The sequence below is a fragment of the Aphelocoma coerulescens genome, chromosome 2, assembly GCF_041296385.1.
Source record: "Aphelocoma coerulescens isolate FSJ_1873_10779 chromosome 2, UR_Acoe_1.0, whole genome shotgun sequence".
Classification (NCBI taxonomy): domain Eukaryota; kingdom Metazoa; phylum Chordata; class Aves; order Passeriformes; family Corvidae; genus Aphelocoma; species Aphelocoma coerulescens.
This window is the reverse complement of record NC_091015.1, coordinates 37,397,810-37,420,474: the sequence shown is the minus strand read 5'-3', so window position 1 is coordinate 37,420,474 and position 22,665 is coordinate 37,397,810. Positions and strand designations below refer to the sequence as shown.

Sequence of the window (22,665 nt, the reverse complement as noted above, 5' to 3'; positions counted from 1 at the left end):
GTTCTTGCCATGTAACAGAGAGATCTAGTAGCTTCCTATTACAAAACCATTGCCACCACAGTAGAAGCTCCTCCTTCTCTTCTCTGCTTGAGTGTCCAAGGTTCTTCTTGTAATTTTTCAGAATATTGGGCTTTGAAATATGTTGTTTGACGGAGTTTTCTTCTTTCTAAGGATTATCACTGTTAGTTCCCTTTGAAGTCTATTGCTCCTTTTTTCTTTACTATTATTTTTTTAAATTTTCTGTAAGTAAGTATCAAGCTTAAGTTTTAACTTTCTACTTTTGTTATTTCTCTATTGTTTTTATTAATAATTTTACAATAGGTATCAGCTTGACAAACATGTAAGTCCCATGTTTGTTGATTCAAATTTTGCACAGAATTACTGTTAATTGTGAAGGTGAAAATCCCTGTTTCCCAGAAATCAAGTTTCTGTAATGGTTCTGAAATTTTCTGTAATTACTTGTTTTGTAGTCATAAATCTCAATCCATATATTAACTGATCATAGATTTTAAGAAAAGGAACGCAGAAAAGCTACTGCATCTAATTTGTCCTTCATTAGGCGATTAGATGCAGTTACTACCTTTCAGTTCCTTGAGCTGGATCTATGTATTTTCTGTGATAATCTGTTTGACCACCTCATAACATGTCTCCTAAGAAATCAAGGCTTGCTGAAAGATACCTCGTCTCCATTTGAAAGTTTCCAGAAATGGACGATCCATATCTTTCTCTTGTGGTGTGTTCCAATGATTAATCATCTCTTTTTTTTAAGACCTATTTTCTGATTTGAATATGTCTTGTAGATGGTTCCAGTGACTGGTTCATGTTATGCCCTGCTCCATTAGTTTAATGGTATCTTTAGTACACAACTGTCTTCTTGTCATGATGGTACCGAGTCACCCTCCATTTTTCTTTTTTGGTAAAATAATCAGTTTCTTAATGTAACTGACTTTCACCATTTTTGGTATGAAAGATAGCCCCTCACAGCTGATGAAGACCTTTCTGCCTGTACAGTTCTATTGATTTAATTTGAGGTTAGTCTGAATGAATCAGAGTTTTGAATTGACCATTTCTGTCCTCTGGGGGCCACAGACCCCTCTAAAATATAATTCGTATGTAAATACTTGTATGCATTTTCATGTCATATAATTTCATTCACTATACTATGAAATGGAAAAAATACATTTATTAAATTCAAACAAATTGAAATTGCATAACTTGAGATTAATAAATGCTGATGACAGTAACTGAAATATATATATAAAATACTGATTTGACTATTAGATCTCGAAATGTTACATTCTTTAAGATTCTTTTTTGTCAGACTGTTATTGTGAAGAAATAAGACCCATATATGTTGGAAAGAGAGTTCTATTGAGCAAGTGACGTAGATCACCTTCTTTAGTAGTTATCAGAAATGGGTAGGCCGGTTACGTAAACTGTCCCAAAAAGACCAGCCTTGCAGGAGCTGTATTTTTTTTCTGCTGCAGTGTATCTTTTGAGAATGTATTTGTTATCGTGCTTGGCATTTATTTTGTGATAACGATGGTCTCAGAGTATCTGAAGAACATGTTCCTTTCAGTTACTTCATGCAGCAAGAAGCATGAGTCTACTTGCAAAACTATTTCACTATTTCCTTGTTTAGCTAAGCTTTTTCTCCAGTATATTTTCAAAGCATTGCTATAGATTTCATTATTTGCATTTTAGATTGTGTGGGAGGAAAAAAAAAAGGGGGAACCACAGGGGTCCTCACCATCCCTCCATGGTCCAATCAACAATGTTACTCCCTGCAGTTTGTCTGATTAATGGCTGCGCCTCCCACTGGGTTTGTGTAATAGGTGCAAGCAAGGTGTTTAGAAGTACTTTGTGCTTAATTGCTCTCGAGGTCAAAAGCCTGAGACATATACCATGCCGGGAGAAATTCATTCTCAGTTTTTAATAGTTGACTCTTTTGAATGCAGGCATAAGCTGTAGCATTATTTCCTCATCTTGGCACAATTGTATCATTGAAGTCAGGAGAGCTTTGCATTGTACCCTGACATTTGTATGTTTTCCAAATGCAGCTAGCATGATCTTTACAGACCTGGTCAGCAACAGTAGTTACCTAAAACTGGTGCTGGAAGGCTTAGTGGAAAATAAAGCTTCTCAGGAGTTGGTATTTTGTAAAACAAGAGTTAAAGTTATGGTGATTACATGGAATGCATGAAAACAATTCCTATTGAAAAATGGACTAATCAGCCATTTCAGATTTATAAATCAATGGGAGGAACAGCATAAATTCATTGGCTTTTATTTTTGTGCTTGCCAGCTGCTCTCCTGCCTATAGTTTGTAAAATATATATTTCTTCCTACTAGCAAATGACACCAAACCATTCGGCAGTCACCAATTTGTCTTTAAGATTTTTGTCATTTGGGAGTTATTGTGAAAAAATTTAGTGAGGTCTGATTTAATTAAGCATTTCCTGTTATGCAATGATAGTGCATTCTTAGATTTCTCACTTGCATAATATTTCCTGTTCTAATTGGCCTTTTGTACTCCATGGAAAAAGCAGTCTAGTTTGAGTTTTCATTGACTGATTGGATTGATTATTTAGAGATGACATGCTGGTAATGTTATTTGTTTCATAGAAATGTAGGCAGAAACACCATTGCCTCAACATCTAATAATGTGTCTTTTTTTCAGTTTGCAAGTATACAGTCCATGAACGCTGTGTCTCAAGAGCTCCTGCATCTTGCATCAAAACATATGTGAAGTCTAAAAAGAATACTGATGTAAGTTTGGGGTAGCATTAACTTTGCCATGTACCAGTTAATTTAGTAACTCTATGTATATCCACATTTTTCTTTTGCAGGTAATGCACCATTTCTGGGTAGAAGGAAACTGTCCAACAAAATGTGATAAGTGTCACAAAACTATAAAGTGTTACCAAGGCTTGACTGGACTTCACTGTGTTTGGTGTCAGATTACAGTGAGTATACTACAGTAACACCTTTCACGCAGGTTAGAGAGATAAAAATCATGGAATGCCATTCTATAGCCTCGTAATCTGGAATGTGTCATTCATTTGGTCATCAGCAATGATTAGTGTGTATTTAAGGAATGGTATATGCAGAATATTCTTAGGACTTCTTACTTGTGGCAAGCAAATATGCTTAAAGGTAAATTTTGCTTCATGACAATATCCATATGAAAACAATGTGTGCCACTAAAGAGTGGAATTCCCAATCTACACTACAGAAAGATTACGGAAGAGTTTTCAGTACCAGGAAAAATCAAGGTCACTGTGACACTTGGTCTAATTGGCCATGTACTGACAGGCAAATGAAATTGAGGACATCTGGTAGGATACAGTGATTTCAACGTCTGGGAATAATAGCAGAGACAAGTTGATAATCTACTAATCTGTGCACCAAGTCAAATATATACAACTTTTGTGCACTCCTTATTCAGCAGGAACCAGTAACTGGAACTAATGACATTCAAGGAACACTGCCCTTATAAGTGGGATCTTCATGCTAGAAGGAGCAATGCCAGTATTTCTGTTTCTAGCCAGGGCAGGATTTAAATCTAAATGGGGAGAGATTTCAGCCTTCTTCTCCTGTATTTGCTGGTTTTGCTGATATCATTATTACTATTGTTACGGAACAGCAGTTGTTTGTTCAGTGCTTTAAATAATAATATGAGACTGAGGCATTAGTGAATGTTTGTTTTAGACATACAAATTTGGATGTTTTATGAAATATTTTCTTAACACAAGAATGCAAAATATGAAACATCATCAAAGAAAATAGATCCAGGATACTTTCAGTGATAAGCTGTTATGATTACTTAAAAAACAATATTTTAGAAGAAAGCAAATATGTAGTCCAGATTGCTGTCAAAATTTGGATAATTTATGTAAAGAGTGAAACACCCAATCCAAAATGTTTTGCATGCAGATAATTAAACTTAGGCAATGGCTATATGTGTTTAGCAAGATAGATAAGGGTGTTTTGCTGTAGATATAGAAGTGTTTACATCTGTATAATATGTGTATATCATTCAAGAAATATATATTTTGTAATATATATTGACTTTTAAAGTCAAAGGAAGTTGCAAATTCTGTCTTTCCTCAGTAGAAATTATTTTCCCATTATTTCATGTGAAGCTGGACCAGATTTGTAAAGGTCTTTTACTCCTTGAAGTTGTACATCAAGATTCAGAGGATTTTCATAAGAATTGTTATTCACCAAAGAAGTACTGAGGAATTATTTATAATTGAAGTCACTCTAAAGAAAAAGGCTAAATTCTTTTGAAAATATCTTGGGTGCTTGTGTGCTTATTTAAATGCCTAAATAGCTGTCAAGATTCCAATTAGAAATGGGTGTGTGTTTTTTGAGAGCTGAAATTGAAAATGTTGGCACTAAGGTTTACAATTTTTCAATTTATTTCCATCAGTAATTTAAAGATTTTTTTAAAAAGTAATTTTTTATTTTCAAATAAATTTAATAATATTTTTAATTCTTTTTATCGCTTCAGATGTAAATTAGACACATAAATGAAGAATGAGTATTTTTTAATACTGCAAATTATTTTTCAAACTCCTATTCACTTGCAATTCTATGTATTCGATACATTCTGTTGCAATAACTTCATTTTCTAATAGTAGCACCTTTATTACAGAAAAAAAGTGTTTTAAATTTCTAACAGATTTTTGAATGGATGTTCTGAAGTTATATAATTATCATCACATCCTTCAGGCATTTTTCAACTCCTTGTACCACACATTTACGGCTTACAATCGAAGCACTGATTTGGAGGCATTTTAAATATCTGTCCTTACAACTTAATAGGGTCACTTCTGATGTCAAATAACTGACTCAAGTCCCAAAATTTAGAGGTGTTTTTCACTAAGGAGGCTTGTTATACTGGCTTGTCAGCCAAATCCATGATCCCTCTTCCATATGAATTTCATAGCTCTCTACCATGGTCATGAAAATTTTCTTTCCCTCCTTTTCTCTCCAGCATATACACTTTTTCCTGCTTTACAGGTTTGTGAGGGAGGTAATATTCTACCAGAAATAGGTTTAGGATAACAGAGTTTTTGGGAAATGTATTTAAAACCTGCCAAAATACTTTTTTTTTTGAGAGGGATGCATATTATTTTATATCTTTGTGTCAAAGTGTTGTTTTCATCGAAGCTACATTTCTTCTACCTTTTTTGTTATTTGCTATGTGCCAATTCTGTTGTCAGAGATCAGCAGAGACTAATAAGAAGATTAAGCTATTTTTTCATAGATAAGTTTGCATGCCACTGAGTTGCAAAGCTGCTAATTACCACTGAATGTGTGAAGATACTTTTATTTGATGTAACATGGCCTGGTGTGCATTAATTATGGTACAAGTAGCCTTACCACTGAGGCAGAGAATTAGCATGACAAATGATTTAGATTACAGGGCTACCAAAATACCCTCACAATAAGGCTTTAATACTCAGAGTAAATTGAAACTCGTTAGACTTTTATTTTCTGTTGCTAAGTAACTGCCTAAAAAGGTAACTTTGCAGTATAAATGAATATGGACAAGGCTAATATTAGGTGCCATTCAGTTCAAAATTCAGAAATGTCATGTCAAAATTAACTGTACCAGATAATTTTATGAAGACCATATTACCAGTAAAGTTTATATACATCAGCAATTGGTACATTTTTATTGTAATTTTAATAGAGTTCATATGAGTTAAACCATTTAAGAGAAAATGAGTCAGTCATTGAAAAACTTGTAATTTACAGGTGCAGACCCTGAACTACAGATTTTGTAACAGCTTTTGAACCTGATGGACTAATTCTGTATGCTACCTGTTATACTAGTTAAATTTTATGTTTGTAAGATTTTTACCTCACAACTCCTCATATTTATTAGCCTGATTTTTTTTTACTGTAAATATAAATATTATTTTAAAAAATATCCATCTCTATGGGAAGTGGATACTATCTGAACACCTTAATGCATTTTATTGAATCAATGCAGAGATGAAAATGCAGAATAATTTAAGTTGGAAAAGACCTTTAACATCATTGAGTCCAGAGAAATAAACTTCACAAAATTTCACGATATTAAGTTTATTTTATTCTGACTATCTCTAATGATACTGTGAAGTATACCAATTAAATGTGAATGCTTTGCGTGATCCAAACATGCAACTGTGCCTTTGTACTGCATGGCTGAATATTTAGAGACATTTGAATTAAATTCTAAATTATGAACAAGAACTCTTGATTGCTAATGTGAAATATTTCATCATTTATCACTAGTTGTTGCCATTTTATGTTCCCGTTATATACACATTTGTCCATTCAACCTCTGTAACAAAACGGAAGTCAACCACTGCTCTTCCAGTCAGCAGACTTGAGGATATTCTTTTCATGTTTTCAGAGTAGAACTAGTCATTGCTTTCAAGAAAACTGGATGAATTCTAAGCATAAATTAGAAAAAGGAGAGTAATTCTGGTTCCTCAGCACTCAGTGGAAGGCTGAACACTGATTCAATCAAGACCAAAATTTACGTAATGAAGCTTAATGTAGGATATTCCTGTATTCTTCTGTTATATTTAAATCTATAGTATCAGTTTCAGGAAGGAAACAGAGTCACACCAGTAGTGCCAAAAGCTGCCTTGAATTACTCACTAGTAGTAGAACAGAAGTTCCTGGCTCAGTGCAAGAAGCTCTCTTCTGAAATGAAGCTTTTGGTCACTATTAACAGTATGCTGGTGTTACTGTACTGCTGTGCAATGTTCTTATTTTGTGTGCTGATCCACACATACAATTTCCCCTACTTTAATCCATCATTCTTCACTTCAATATAAATCTGCTTTCCACTGTAGTGTGTTTCATTTTCCTTCCAGTACTTTGGTAATCATTAATTTAATGAAATTCACTCCATTCTAGGATGCCCATTTCCTTATGCTGTAATAGTAAAATGTCTAAGTTGAATCTTAATTTTCTGTTTTCATGTAGTTGCATAACAAGTGTGCTTCACATCTGAAACCTGAATGTGACTGTGGACCTTTGAAGGACCATATTTTACCACCCACATCAATCTGCCCAGTAGTATTGGTGAGTTGTCTGTATGTTAATTTCAGATGTAATCCTCTATCATATGCAGCATTAAAACACTGCTGGGACTGACTGCCAGGTATTTGTTAAATTCACAGGGCTATGTGAGCCTTAAACACAATGTGTAACCCTGGATGATGGGTTTATAGGCATAAGTGTTTTACCCTCTGGGTATTGCATTTTCCTTCATGTGAGAATGAACTTTCTGTAGGGCATATTATAACTGAAGCTGACTCAGGTTTTATCACTTATTCAGACTGTACTTACCAGAAACTGTATAGGCAGGACACTTCTACATTTTACATCTTTTATAGATCCAACTTCCCAGAATAATGAAGTTATTCTTATGGGCAGTTTTTGCTTGGGATGCATATTGTATATCTGCAATGCTGAGGTCTCTGATCTAAGCCGGAGGTTACCTAGAATGATGACACTGGTCTTGCAGTAAGCTATGCATCAACATTATGGTATATTTTATTCTGCAGTCGTGGACAGTAAATTTCTCTGTCCACAAAAACAATAACTCAATTCAATGAAAATAAAAATGCATGCTATGTGTAGGTTGCATAGAAAAGAGCTGACCATTTTATCATTAGAAAGGAGCTTTAGAATTAACTTACGTATTCACATATTAAATTGGATATTTTATGCTGATGAAAGTCATAGCATCATCATATTCATAAGAGAACAGATGAGAGGTCCTCTTTAAACATATTTCATAATAAGTGTAAGAAATGCTTGAACTTAAGAAAGCGTAATTTATTGAGGGGAGGCAAAAAAGAAAATATACATCCTAATCTTAAACCAGTTGCTGATCATTTGGAATAATATTCATCCCTATTGTAAATTACTTGTTTTGTAATGAATCCTTTCGTCCATTTGTTTATAAATCTGCTAAGGAACAGATGCTAGGCTTTGGCCCTCTTCTTGTGTAAACTGGGATTATTCCATGGCTCTCAATGAAATAATCCAATGGAAACCTGCCTTAAATATTTATGAAATATTTTAGGTATTTTTTAAGTCGCAAGAGTGGCTTTCTAACTTGTCTCTATGGTATTTTGGTATTATCTGGACAAGTTCTGATTAATAGTTATAAAATACTATTTTAAGTTTGTTGGATGATTATATTCTGTATTACCTTATTTAATTTTCAGGATTTGAGGTCATACTTTAAAAGTCTGCATCTGGAAACTATGATTCTGTTATTGGGCTATTGTTTTCATTTTAATGTTATTTATCATTTGCCATTGGTATAAACGGAATGAAACCTCAGCATGAAATTTTATCTTCAATTATATTGGCGTAACTACATTTTCTTTTCAGGAGAGGAAGAGGAATAGGGGAATTAAGATTTTTATTCCACAGTTGGAGTTTAGTTAAGTTGTTTAGAGGATATGTAAAACCACTCTAGAGTCAAATCACCCTTGAATAGGTTTGTTTTATCTCCAAATTTTCAAGACCTAAGCAGAAGTAAATATGTTTTCCTGTGTTGGAATCATGTTACTGACAATGCAACACAAGACATGTATTTCAGCTCAATTTATATTGTTAGGAATGGAAAATACTGTGATTTAATGGGGACTTTATAATTTTGTAGTACATTTGTTCATCTAGTAGTTTCTTCCAAAAATGCATTAAAATCCTGAGTTTAATTATGTTACAGATACTACCTCACTGAATTAGCTAATAGTAATTTCTTCTAAAACTGATTGGTTATAGTGTGCATATAATTTGTGTTAGTAATTTTTTAATTAGTGTCTCCTGTTTCCTGTTATGGGGATTCCTTTTGAGAAACATAATACTTCAGTGTATGTGAGACCAGCATTCTCAATAATGACAGCAAAACCAGTGACTAGATCCTTGTCCAAACTGTCTAACCATGCAATAGGAAGTGTGTCTGTTATCAGACCTACAAATCTGACAGTGGAAGGGTCCTTTGCCCAGGTCACACATTTAGCTTCAGAGATCAGCTGAGCATTAATATTCTTGCAATGCAGTGTATACATGGAAGGTAAATAAAGCAGATAAGCATAATGCTTGCTGTACCAGGCTTATCCTTGAGTATTTTGAGGTGCCAGAGAATGTATCTTCTTCTCCCATAGAATATAGGGAAAATAGCAAGATGAAAAATCTTGTATTTTTGATCTCCTAAAAATGTTTGCCCTCCCTTCCACCTGCAACTTTGGAAGTCCGGATTCCCTCCAGAAAACTGCAGAGTTCATCTCAGAACAAGATGCCTTCTCCTAAGTTTTCCTTCAAGAGTACAGGCTGAATCGCTTCTCATCTCTTCTCTTTTGCAGAACTAGGGACATTCATATTTTTGCCTTTTTCATCCAGCATTTCTCATGTCTCATTTCTTCAGTTCTTGTGAGGTCCAGCCTCAACAATTTCTGCACAGTTAAAGGACTTTTTCAGACATTGCATTTCACAGCACCATGTATTATACCAGTGCTACCAAAAATCTCTCAGATGACTGACTCTTAGTGGCTGGAGAGAGAACCAAAATGCCTCATCAAGTGAAAGTTGGATGGCTAGTCTAAGTTAAATAATGGCCCTCCCGTCTTCAAAACTGCACAAAAAAAGAGCTTGTCAAATGTTATTCTTAAATACAATAAGCTACATTGTCAGCTGAAAAAGAAACAATGGGGAAACTCATGTAGTTGATACTGTGTACATCATGAAAACATCACATATCTGTCAAGATTCAATGTCTTATAAAGATTTTTCATATCTCACTGCAGTAATTTTAAGTGTCTTAGTAAAATATAGTCTGTCAACTTTAGTCCTTTTTACTTTTCTGTTTACCATATATAAGACTTGTTGTATGGTGAAGTTTTTTGTTCAAGTTAAATGAGTTTTGTTATAAACTGTGTGCAGATCTCAAGTGATAGTCTTTTAATAGATGTCAGATACACTTTAATGTTACTCTCTTTTATTTCAGTAACATTTTAATTAATTCATACTGATTGAATAAATGTACATTGAGACTTGTTTCCTAATGAGGGCACATTTAGAGGAAAGGTTTTGCATCATTCTGATATCCTGTGGGTAATTATATTCTAATTATATGGTGGGGGGGAGAAGTCTATAACTCAGTACTGATATTGTTCATTGGACCCAATTAATTACATGCACATAATGAAAGTTCATGATAAGGTTGACTGGCAGTGAGTTTAAAAATCTTTAACTCAATTGAATCCTAGCCTACCAGGAGTACAGAATTAGATCATAACCAGGTTTAAAACTGGGGTTTGGAATGAGATGAGTGAGTAGTGAAGAAAACAAGATGGGTCTCTGCTTATGAGACAGTTTTCCTCACTCTGTCCCTTTATGAGGCAGAAAGGGAAAAATGCTAGCATACGTTTTGTCTTCATTTCATGCCTTCCTTTACTTTGCCCCATTTACTGATGACCATATAGGATGTTCTAATTTTTATTTATGTCTGTAGAAAAGTAATTAGATTTTCAATTTCCCACCAAAATAGATACAGCATTGGATAGTGACCAACCAATAAAAGCTTACTATTTAATAAATAATGATGTGTATTTATTTTATAATGCATGATGATTTTGATTCTCCTATTATATATGTGAGTTTTACAATGAATTTTTTCACTTAATTTCTAACAATTTTAATTGTTTTTCTAAAATTATAATTAAAACTGTTAATTGTGGAATAAAAATTAAATTAAAGGATAAATTGTAAAGCCTAAGGTACCCTGCTTATAATGTGAGCATTACTATACTGCAATTATCACTGTCCCCATAGTAACCAGTTTATTTCAAAGGTGGAGACTCTGGTATAATATGGAAGGTAAGAAATTAAAAAAAAAATTAAAACTGGGTACATTTCTTTGTGTTTTGATATCCAACTTCATTGTTTTTCATTCTGGGAAAAATGGGTCATCATGATAAAAAGTTTGAAACAATATGCATTTTGTTTCTTTTCTCTTGTGAATGAATTTGACTTTTGTTTTGTGTAGTGAAGATGTTATAACATTTTAGGACAAAGTCATCTAAGCATAAATACAATTTATGTAAATATGGAATGTAGAGATAAATTGATATATTTAAAATATATAGAATTTTTATACATCATAGTGTAGATCTGTTTAGATACACTAATATAAAATACCATCATAAGTTGAATTCACTTGACCTCTTATTTTAAAATATAAATGGCTACATATTTTGGAGGAGAAAACAGATGTATCTGATTCCTCTTTGATTTGGCATTTTATTGTACAAAACCATAAATGTTCAAAAACCTTTTGTTTATGACTAGTTCTATTTAGGCATGTAGAACAATGTACACAGCAGATTACAAATATTTTAGATAGAAAATGTGCCTTATTCAACTAAACAATATACATTATGATCTATAGCTTCAAACTTTTTGTGTAAATATAACAAGTGTGTTGACATTCTGACCAAAAGTAATACAGAATTAAAGTTGAAAATACTGTTTAAGAATTTTCTTCCACTATCAGTATTTAGACTAGATAGAATAGCTATTGGCTACGTTATAATTGCAACATAGTTCAATAGATATTTCTTCCATGTCTGGTAATATGTTTTACTAATACTATTTTCCTGTGAGGTATGTAGACGTTATTCACATAGGAAAGCAGAGTTGTAGAGAGAGAAAAAGGGAATTAGCAGTGCCTGGTTGAAGAATGAGTTTTCTTAATCCCCTTTCCAGTTATTAATCCTAAAATGATTCTTCTGTTTTTATAATAGTAGAGATCAGTTTTAGCTCAGTTGAATCCAAACTCAAAATGGAGCACAGAAAGTCAGTGCAGTGTGTAAGCATTTTATGAGCAACTCAGTCCTTTGAAGTTGAGTACTAGCCTTATCCTGAGTTTCTGAACAAAGATACTATAAAAAAAAGTTATTTGAATATATATGCTTGGGGGGGGAGTTGAAGTTAAGTCTGGTTGTTGAATATTAAGTAATGACATAGCAATTGAAAGAGATTTAAAAAACAAAACAAACCACTTTTTTCCTTTTCAATTGTGTATCATATTGCAGCTTCAGTTCTCTGAGAATCTAAATCAGACTTGAAATATAATGGTGTGCTTATCTACACTAAGAGCTTTTTCATTTCTTTGAAGTCAGAAGGAAATTAATAATTGCCCTGGAGGAAAATGTATCTTCCTAACTAATTAGCTGTTCGACAAACACAGTTCAATGTTAAAATAATAAGATGCTGATAAACTGAAATGGCAGCCATTCAATCATTTTAAGTTATGTCCACTAGCCTGCCCACAGCTCATCACTACTGTCTAAAGTTTATTCCTTACATTCTCTCTCATTGGAGTTTAATATGATTTTATTTTCAAAATTCTTTTCCAACACTTCTGTCTTTCTTGGATAGTGTACATAATCAGCTGCTATAGCCCAAGTTCATTTTCAGTTGCAAATCCAGTTGAAAGCCTTGGACCATATATTGATGCATACATTGAATGGGTGCAAGATGTAAGGCAAGTTGTCCTCAGAAAACTGAATGAACTAAGGCCAACATGCTAAATGAGAAAGACTTGATTGTGAATTGGTGTGTAATTCTTTACCTTTTTACTTAGAAAAACTAAAGAAGCAGCACAAAGTACGTTTAAAATGTTATCACATAGTGATTCCTTGTTCAGAAGAGGGAACAGTCAGCAGTTTTAGAAGTTATTCTTAAATGCCATATTCTCCATTCCAGCCTTGTCTTGTTGCATGTGTTTTGGCTACCAGTGTTATGGATGACAAAATGTAATGTGATTTTTCCATTTATTTTTTTTTTCCATAGCTGCAAATGCTTTTCTCAAGACAGCTCTCAAATTAAATAGAAGCCTTAACTTTCCTTTTATAGTATGGGCATGTGCAGCTCACTGGACAGTATTTTTGCTGAGAATTGGTTAATAATCTTGTCCACAGGATGACTTTTAGCTTCTGCCTAGGGATGTCTAGGGATGCCTAGAGCTGGGTATTGTGCTACAGCTCTATGAGCTTTCAAGACAGCATGATGTGGTATTCTAATATTGGCTCTTTTGATTAGCATGTACACAGAGTTAGAGCTGGAAATGTGGAGAATTTATAAAATAAATTTTCAAAATAGTTTAGCTCATCTGAATCACAGTTACTCGGATGTGATATCTCATGGATACTACAGGTAGATTGCCCCCCATGGTTTTGGCATAGTGGCAATGTGTTGGGTTTTTTTTGGTTTTCAGGATTTTTGAATCTTTAATTCTTTTTGATTATTGTATAATTATGGACAGAAATTTCATGGAATGGGAATTTTGTAAGTAGGGTCTTGAATGCCATATAAGTTTACAAAATTACAGTCTAGGAGTACCTAATATTATTAATAACCTATTATTATTATTATGTTCTTAAAGATTCCCATTACATTAAACAAAATAGATCTAAGGAATCAGGAGCAACCTTTCTTCAAATTCCTTAAACCCCCCCCCCCAAAGCATCAGTTTGGTATTCAAGTCACAAATTTAAATTTCCATGGCCTTCATCTTGCAAGCATTTGAGGATATCTTTACTTGGTCTTCCATGTGTTCCATCTGATCTGTGACCAAATTCCTTTGGTCAGTATCATTTAAGTTCAAGTTCTAGAGTTCCAGAATAAGATTTTTTTAAAATAACTATTTTAGTTTATGCATAATAACATAAAAATATACTTCCCTCGTTATGCAACCCCATGCCCAAACAGGGTGTATGCTTCATCCGAAAATATATATTATAAAAGAAGCAATTATAATTTAAGAGAAGTAATCTGAAGTTTTAAGTTGGCAAACTGTGTAATGGTATTAAGCATTTACTAATGACTTTGCAATCCTATATAATGTATAAGTAAATTGTTGTTTCATGTTATGAAATATATTAATTTAGATAATCTTGTGTAGGAAATAATCTACAAAAATATATTTGCAGTTACTGATTAAAAGGCAAAGTGAGAAAAAGCAATTGTTCCCGTATTTGCCCTGGATTCTGTGTCAGCAGTTAAAATATAAAGAGGTATCTCTTTAGTAAGCCTTTAGTAACTATTCATCTGTTTTTATCCTAACAGCTATGATAGAGTATGATATTTATAAATGTTAGTGTTTTGTGTAAAGGAAAAGATTCTACCTCTATTTAAAGAAAGAATATGAGCATTTTTTGAGGATTAATGATGCATAGCTTGTTAATTGTAGCAGAGGAAGGCTTTTTAAACAAGATTTCTTGATTTGGATGAGGATTCAAAGACTTGGAAGATAAAATAAAAATAGCTTTCCAGGTATCAAGTAGCTCTTTTTGCTATTCAAAAGACTAAAGTCCTCAGGTTTTGTAATATTGTTAGCTGGTGTTAAAATGATCCCACACATACTTTCCAGAGTGTAAATTATAAACTATGACAGCCAAACATTGGGAAAGTACACTTGTGCAAAAGTGTAACAAAGTACCATGTACATTTTTGTTAAGTATGACTGCTGCAAGGTAACATTCCTTGTGAACACTCTGTCCATGCCCTTTGCCATCCCAGCTGTTTGGTGTTGCAGCCTAACATTCTCTTTTTCCAACAGACGCTTCCCACTTTAGGAGGTTTGCTCCCTGAGGTGCGTAGCAGGAGGCGTCTAGGAACGCTTGAGTACTAACAGTTCATGATATTGTACGTTCTTTCTGCTATGAAGTGCATTTTGGGGCTGAACCAAAAATCTAGAGATGATATTCTGGGTTATTATTTGCAAAGTCCTTTCTTACTTGTCAATTATTTTCTGATTTGGAGTATGGGATAGATGCAATTGCGTAGTTCTCACCTGGCAGTGGTCTCTCTGGAGCAGTATGAATGGTAGAAGCTCCAGCTAATGAATATTGACTTCAAAGTGGGAATTCAAGGGAGAAAATAAGATATGAGAAGTGCAAAAAGGGGTGGAAAAATTTTTTGTTGTGGTAAGTACTATTTTGGAAGGTATGTGCTCTGGCACATATCAAAAGCACAAAAAACTTCATTCCTTGAGCCATCAAAATGTACACTAGCGTCTAAAATGCTGTATTCAGTACCTCTGTCAACCTCATGCATGTTCACAAAACAAAATGGTTCACAGGTACATTGATCATTTTGTATGCTTTATTTAGCAAAATATTAAAAATAGCACAACTGTTAGAGAAATATTTCTTACCTTGAAAGGTAAATTTTTGCATTTTATAAAACCATTTTATTAATGCATGTCAAATTTTTCTTAACGTTATTAGAATTTTTAGCCTGTTATCCATTCTTATCTTCTTATGTTTTTGTCTCATTTAAAAATTGCGTTGTTTTTTTCCTGACGCTCTCTGATATCTTAGTAATATTGTAGCTCCCAAAAAGAAGATAGTCTAGGTCAGGCACAACTGGTATTTCATATGTAAGAGAAAGGGTCTGTACAAGAATATTTTAAAAATATTTTTTTAATGAAGTGGTAAATATTTTTGTGTTCCATTAACAGATTTATTCATTAGAATTATGATACAGTTTGTCACATTATGTCACATATGTCAAGTCCTCACTAGTGTGACACAAAGCTAAAAATTACAGAATATATAACTCTAGGAAATCTAGAATCTCTTGTCAACTTCTTCAGCAATGTTTTAGAAAGCATTGGTAGACATGGTGACACGTATGGGGATATCATACTCATATAAGATGGGTGATATGAAATACTTTATTTGTACTTTCTTCAAAAATCATCAGTGACGAAAGCAGAGTTTCAATGTTAATGAGACCAGGTATCCATCTTTGACCATATTATTCACAGACAATTCTGTATCATGAATATACTTTTTCCTTTATGTTATGTGAGATATATGACCTAATCTTGTATTGTCTTTTTGAGTCAAGCAGTGGTTTTCTTATGGGACAGGAAATATAAATTGGAGAAGGAATGTTTTTAATGCAGCAGTCATAGGTCTAAGGCCAGCTGAGGGTATTTACTGGTTTTTATATCATGCTGTATTTGTATCACCCCAATATCCAAAACTTTGCTTTGGGTAATTGTTACTGTGTTTTACTTGAGTCATAAATAACAGCAAGCTTGGGCACAGGTCTTAGCAGTGTATAAATATTTTTCCTCTAAATAGTAGCATGATACATGCAAGAAGATTTTTAGTGCCACACTTTATAAGTAGGCCTGTTTTTAATGTTTTTTTAACCTCTAAATGCACAAACTCAACGTGCTGAATCTTACTTTCTGTTAACTTTTTCTCTGAATTATCACAAATGTGTCCTTTAGCTTGAGATTTTTTTTAGACCTTTTAAAATTTGCTCACCCTCTCTGATTTTTGTTAGAAATCACAATTTTTACTAGCTTTTACTCTGCTTTACTGCCATCTGATTTGATTTTTGAAGATGTTTCCATGAGACAGATTTGGCCACAATGTAAAATCCTATTTAGCAGGGTATGCTTCCTTTTTATAAAGGTAGTGATTTTTAAGGGTAATTACTTACAAAGTTGTTTAAACCCCAAAGCAACTTCTTAAATTTGTAATGAAGTGTGAAGCTTCCTTCATATTGAAGTATCTTACTTTCTATCCTTGGCACTAACCAATACCATTGTGCAAAATGTTTTGTGTTAGTTAAAAATTGTATTCTCTTTGGGTGCCTCATCCTAGTTCTACTTTCTGAAAAAAATTATCAAATAAGTAAGTGCAGAGTTGGTGATTTCTTAGGGAGTGATATGTACAGTGTTTTTAAGGATGAGGTGAATAGCTCTAATTGCTTCTACTGTTTTCTCTTTAAAGCAAGGGTGTTGTAGTCTGGAGTCTTGGACCTCATCTTGCACCAGCCGAGTTACTCAAAGCATCCAAGAGCTCTGTTAACTAACCTTTTAGGAATCTCACTGCATACAGACAGTTATGTAGACTCTCCTGGTTGTTTTTTTTCCTGTGGCATAGGTTTGTCAGTCCTTTCATACAAAATGTGGTCAGGTTGTCACAATTCCCCCAAGCACCTGGCTACCCAAGGTAGCCTAGGATGACCTGGACCACTCTTTGCATCAGGACTAGATTGAGACTCTGTCAGTCTCAGTTAAAGAAACTAAAGATGCTTTAAAAACAGTCAGGGTCCACATCTGTGTTAGAAGGCACTGTATTAAGCTGGGAGTTATTCCCTTCCTGACAGAATCTGTGTCAGTGCTTCTTACCAGTAAAAACTGCTCCTGAAAGACTTTCATGCATTAATTGCTACTACGATCCCTAAGGCTTTATCAGAGGTAGCACAGAAATGGGTTTGGCCTGGTATGGAATGTAAATGGTAACATTTAATGAACTTGTTACTGAATGCAGTTGCAGGGGGTGCAACAATGTCCTTCATGCTCCTTTCTAGTGCAGCAGCTTTGTGCCAGCCCATTCCCTTGACTAGTTTAAAACCTCCTTGTGCTTGTGAAGTGAGAAAAGTGGTTGGGGTGCGGTTGGGATTGGAGACACTGATTCTATTTGATAAACATCTGCTGTTTTAATTTATGGTGTGTTTTTTGGACAACCTGAAAGGACATGCTGGGTGCAGTTTATAAATAGAATAAATGAGATACAAAGAATGAGAATACTTTTTTTTTCCGTGCAGAGTTCTCTGAAATGGCCTGATAACAGTTGAAAATAGGATTTCAATAGTATAATTCTGAGTTTTTATCTTTCAGATAGCTATCTTATTGTGTATCAGCATCAAAAGTTGCCAGTGACTTAGAATCTGATTAGGTTCTGGTTTCCTTCTGATACAAAAGACATATTTTATAAAAAGCTGCTCAGCCAATTGATTATGGTACATTTAGACCAGGTATATTTTGCCAAAGCGGTAAAGTACTCTGAAGCATCCAACTTTTGCTAGCAGTCAGGATGAAATTTTGAAAAATTACTCATCTCTCAGCAATGTCCTTATTAAACAATCAAGTGTATTGTATGATTGGCTTTCAAGTTTCAGAATGGAACCCTGGTAATGTCAGATTATCTTTTCACATCATTGCATTAATTTGTGTTGTGACTGCACACTTTTCATCCATCTATTGCCTAGTCATTATGGAATGTCCAGGCACATAGATAGATGTTATGTGAAGTGGCCAGACATTGTGTATTAACTTGACTGAGATCTCATTTTCATTAAAGCAGAGTCTGACATTACTCGCTAGTCAAAAAATAACTTTGTGGAGGTACAGTCTCAGTTACAGTTGTATAGCATTATATAATGTGTTACAATGCTCCCTTTTCTCCTTTTCTCTTTTCAAGGAAAGACAGGCAACAGTGAAAAAAGAAAAGAGTTGCCCCCAGCAAATGAACAAACTGGGAGAAAGGAACAAAATGCAAAGAGCAAATTCTGTCACCGTAGATGGACAAGGCCTTCAGGTGTGATTATTGGTGTTCTAATATTAAGCAGATGATTTTAGGTATGAAGACAATGATAGAGTGAGAAATGTTTAAATTGGAATATGCATTCACTCTTCTAATACTTCAATTTTACATATTTAAAAATGCAATAGATAAATTCTTCTATTGGTTTTGGAATCCTGTGATACACACCTTCTTCTCATGTGATTGTTAGGATTTCCTAAACATTAAGGGGGAAGGAGGACTAGCTCTAAAACATTTCTGTCATAGGGTGAAGCTGAACTAGTTTATTTTGGTATCTGTCATGCAGTGTTGTGTAAATCTACGTTATTCATCTAAGTCTGTCTTGATAACTGTCAACTATTCTCATTTGGACCATTTTGGCATATCAACATTAACAGTGGTGAGAAGCAACGTGTTTTCGTTACTAGCAATATCTATAATAAAAATGGAAGTTTTTCTACTTGAAAGAAAAACTTGTGTGTGATGAGCTAATGTTATTTAAGGGTGATGACTTCGAGGCATGCCAGAAGTTCTGCCTGAACTGCTGACTTTTTTCCCTTGAGATATGAGTAGTTTTGAGTGAAATTGATGTCCATATGCAGGATGCTGCTGCTTTATTTCCTCAGGAGTTAAATTACCATAATGATAACAATATGATAATCATAGTTGTCTGTTCTCTCTATCTTTTGATATGTTGCAATTGAGCTTCAGTAAAAAGATTCTGTTACCGTATATCAATTACTTTATGCCTCATAATTATTTCTTCTTGTGTATTGTGTCAGGCTAGGAAGGCTTATTGTATTGTTTTGTCTTTTTAGATTAGTCAAACATTCTTGTTATGACAACCCAAAGATGGGAAAAAAATCCAAACAAAACTCGAAAAAACCCCCCTAAAACCTATCCAGTCATATGGCTGCTCCATTGATGGTATAATTGGACATTACAGCAATCATTATCCATTGCTTTCAACAATCTCTTCCTGTACTTACCAATTTCACAGGCTTCATTGCTACCCAGATCATCTGTGACAAAACATGAAGCAAAAAGACTAGAGTCTTAATTGAAAAGAAAGCTCAAGTTCTGTGTAATCAGTCACAGTGTGATTAATAAGTTTGTGCTAAAGGAAACACACAGTGTTTTCTAACTTTTGGGTGATACCCATGCAATTCAGTGAGCCAAAGTATTCTTGATAGAGGAGCATCTTTGGCATCTCCTTTTGGTTGCAGCACCATGTATCATTATGAATTTTGTGTTTACTCCAAGCATTAGATTACTTATGCTCATCGTTTATTTTCAGCTGTGTTTGAAGTCTCTATTTCCCACTCATGTGATACCATGGCGGATATAATACTTGGTCTATTCAAAATAGCAACTTCTATCACCATTGACTCTTTGACACTAAACTTTAAATTATTATATGTTCTGCTTTCAGGTCATAAGATTTTCTCTTAAGTTTTTTAGTGCAATCCAAAACCTGTGTTCTATCTTCTTTTTTCAAGATGAATTAAAAGTCTGGGTTTCATCCTTGCTTTTCTTTATTACCACTAGAGACAGAGAAAAAGAGAGTGGGGTTGAAGACAGTAGAATTATTATTGAATAGATCTGAGGTGTTTTTTGAAGTGCTTGGTGTTCTGTAATGACACATTTGTAATGTAGTGCATGACACAATACTGGTAATCATGGTGACAACATTAGAAATAATTCTGCACTGATGGCCCTAATTTGCTGATTATACTGTGATCTTTGTTTTTCACTGATGGATTAGATTGGTTTTGAGCAGCAGGAATCCACCATAACATCAAATACTAAAGTTTTGATTGGCATTAATAAGGATAACCTGATTATTGTGAAGGCTGGGTGGACCTTGAAGGCTATCCTACTGAAAGGGATGAGATCAATGAGAATGTTAGGGCTTTTTTTTCCTCACAGATAGTGTAATTTTTCAACTATTCTCACAAAGATGTAAGATGCCATAAATATAACTGGTAATTAATATAGTACTTTGCCCAAAGATGGTCTGGAGAAAACATTCTAAATCTGATCAAAGTATACTACTCCAATTCTCCCATATCTGGCATGCTACTCAATACTCTGATTCTGCTGGCATGGTCTCATTTTAATAAGATCTTCAGTAAGCGAGGATTTTTTTTCAGAAAACTTAATCAGTATGTTAATTGCATTCATTTATGTTTTAAGTCAGAAGGTAACAAAGCAAAGATCTTCATACTACTGCTGTTAGACCTCTGTTTTCAATATGGGAGAAACTGTGTATAAGTGCTGCACCACTTTTTCTTTTTACTTTAAGTCACTTATCCTATAACATCTTGAAGATTGCCTATAAATTGAGCTAGATTAGGGCTTGAAGATGTTCACTGATTTAGTCCAAATCTTTAGTTGCATTTCATTGTATAAAAATACCATATGTTATCTGGAAAAGTAATTTGGAAAAGCTCTAAAAATTTAATTAAAATTTATTTTGGAACCGAGTGGAACATAGACTAATTATTCGATTTTTTTTTTTTTTGGATGATTCAAAACCTTCTACTTGAAGTAATATTGTTGAGTCTTAGAATAAAAGATTTGAAATAGAAATAAGTCCATCACTTAGCTTTTGTTGAGAAAAAGATCAAGACCAAACCTTCCTTCCATCAGACAGTGGGCAGATAACTTAGTGGCAGTGGAGGTCTGCACGACTTAAAGACAATTAATCATAGTTAAGGACATTCATCTTGCTTCTTTCTAGCTAACCAGCATAATGATCAGGATTATTATTTCTAATTAGAGGAAGTAATAGATCATGTATAACCTTAGGATGAGTCTCATTAATTAACCTGCGTCCTAAGGGATTTCAGTAGGTATTCCATCTCTGTCACAGTGAGCACCATTGGTTTACACTTAGTTCACAGGAATAAACACCATGGGAATTGGCTAAATAACTAAAATTGATTAAAAGAGTAGGTAAAAATTAAATATATGACAAACTTCACAGTATTCTGCAATTTGATGTATGTTTCAACATACAGCACTTTACTGTGCTAGGTGATACTGAGTTTTATGCTAAGCTTAATACCACTGAGTTCGTGGAGTTTTCCATTATTTTTTGTATGCATTGGAACAGATTTGATTCTATTTTTTGTGAAATCATGAATAGAGTTGACATTTCCTACCAAAAGACAAGTGCTTTTAGATGCCTGTAGGATTATATGCATATATCTATAGTATGCTTGTAAAACTCCTTAGCTGTGATGTTTCCCAGGTTCTGCCTTAAATTACACTTTATGAAATCTTCAGATTTTGTTATTTCAGGAATTATCAATAAGGATTTAGAGCAAGGCCTTTCAATGTGTCATTTTGAAACACAGATGGTCTAAGCTTCATCTCTGAAGTTGTTCGTATGTGACTTTGGAGATGTTGACTTTGAACTCTTAGTAGAGTTTGAAACATTCTGGAATTGATATATGTCTAAAAGTTATACTTTTAAATATGAATGGTCTAGCCAAATGGTTTAAAAACCTGTACTAGAGATCATCTGATGTGATTTTTTAATGTTCAAGTCTATGGAGTAAAGGCAATGAACACACATATCTCAGAGTGTCTGAAAACACAGACAAACACTATTACTTAGAATGAAGGTGTTTGTAAAGCTAAATATTAATGTGAACGTGTAAAACTTTCCATACACAAAAGGATTTTAAAGAAATAATAGTAGAAGTCATTGTTTCCTTCCTTCTCCTCAACATTCTTTTCCTGTGACTTGCCTTTCTTCCATATGTTTTCTCCTCTACCTTTTAAGTTTTTCAGCTTTATCAGCTGAAAGGTGTTCCTTTAAACACCTGGAAATATTATGGGTGCCACATTTAAAAAAGTTTGTGATTTCTGATCCTATCAAATATTACAGGTAATCATTGTCGTAATTAAAAAAAAAAATCTCTTAAGTTCAATGTTCCATATAGCTATAGTTTACCTTCAGAGTATATAATATAGTGTCATTTCTCACTCCAAAATACAGTTTCTTTTAAGCTTTTTTCTCTAGGGAATTACTGTCAGAGTAAGTCATGCATTATTTGCATTTAAAGTTTTCTTCTCTACTGATGGATATATATATATATATACACATACACACATAAATGTATATATAAAGAGAGATTATATATATATCTCAATATTTCAGTGGCATTATAGGTTAAAATTGCAACACAGCTGTAAAACAGAGAGCATTAAAAGAGAAGTCACTTGCAATTTC

At 33.8% G+C, this 22,665-nt stretch overlaps 1 protein-coding gene across 9 annotated transcripts in view; it reads left to right on the top strand.

Annotated features, from left to right (window-relative positions):
• The window catches only part of LOC138106446 (diacylglycerol kinase beta), a 425,706-nt gene that overhangs the window by 190,468 nt on the left and 212,573 nt on the right, over positions 1–22,665 (top strand). For all 9 annotated transcript variants that reach the window (XM_069007051.1, XM_069007050.1, XM_069007054.1 and 6 more), the window contains 4 exons: positions 2,681–2,769; positions 2,850–2,966; positions 6,994–7,092; positions 18,321–18,437. In XM_069007051.1, coding sequence (XP_068863152.1) covers positions 2,681–2,769; positions 2,850–2,966; positions 6,994–7,092; positions 18,321–18,437 — 422 coding nt within the window. The remainder of the gene's footprint in view (positions 1–2,680; positions 2,770–2,849; positions 2,967–6,993; positions 7,093–18,320; positions 18,438–22,665) is intronic.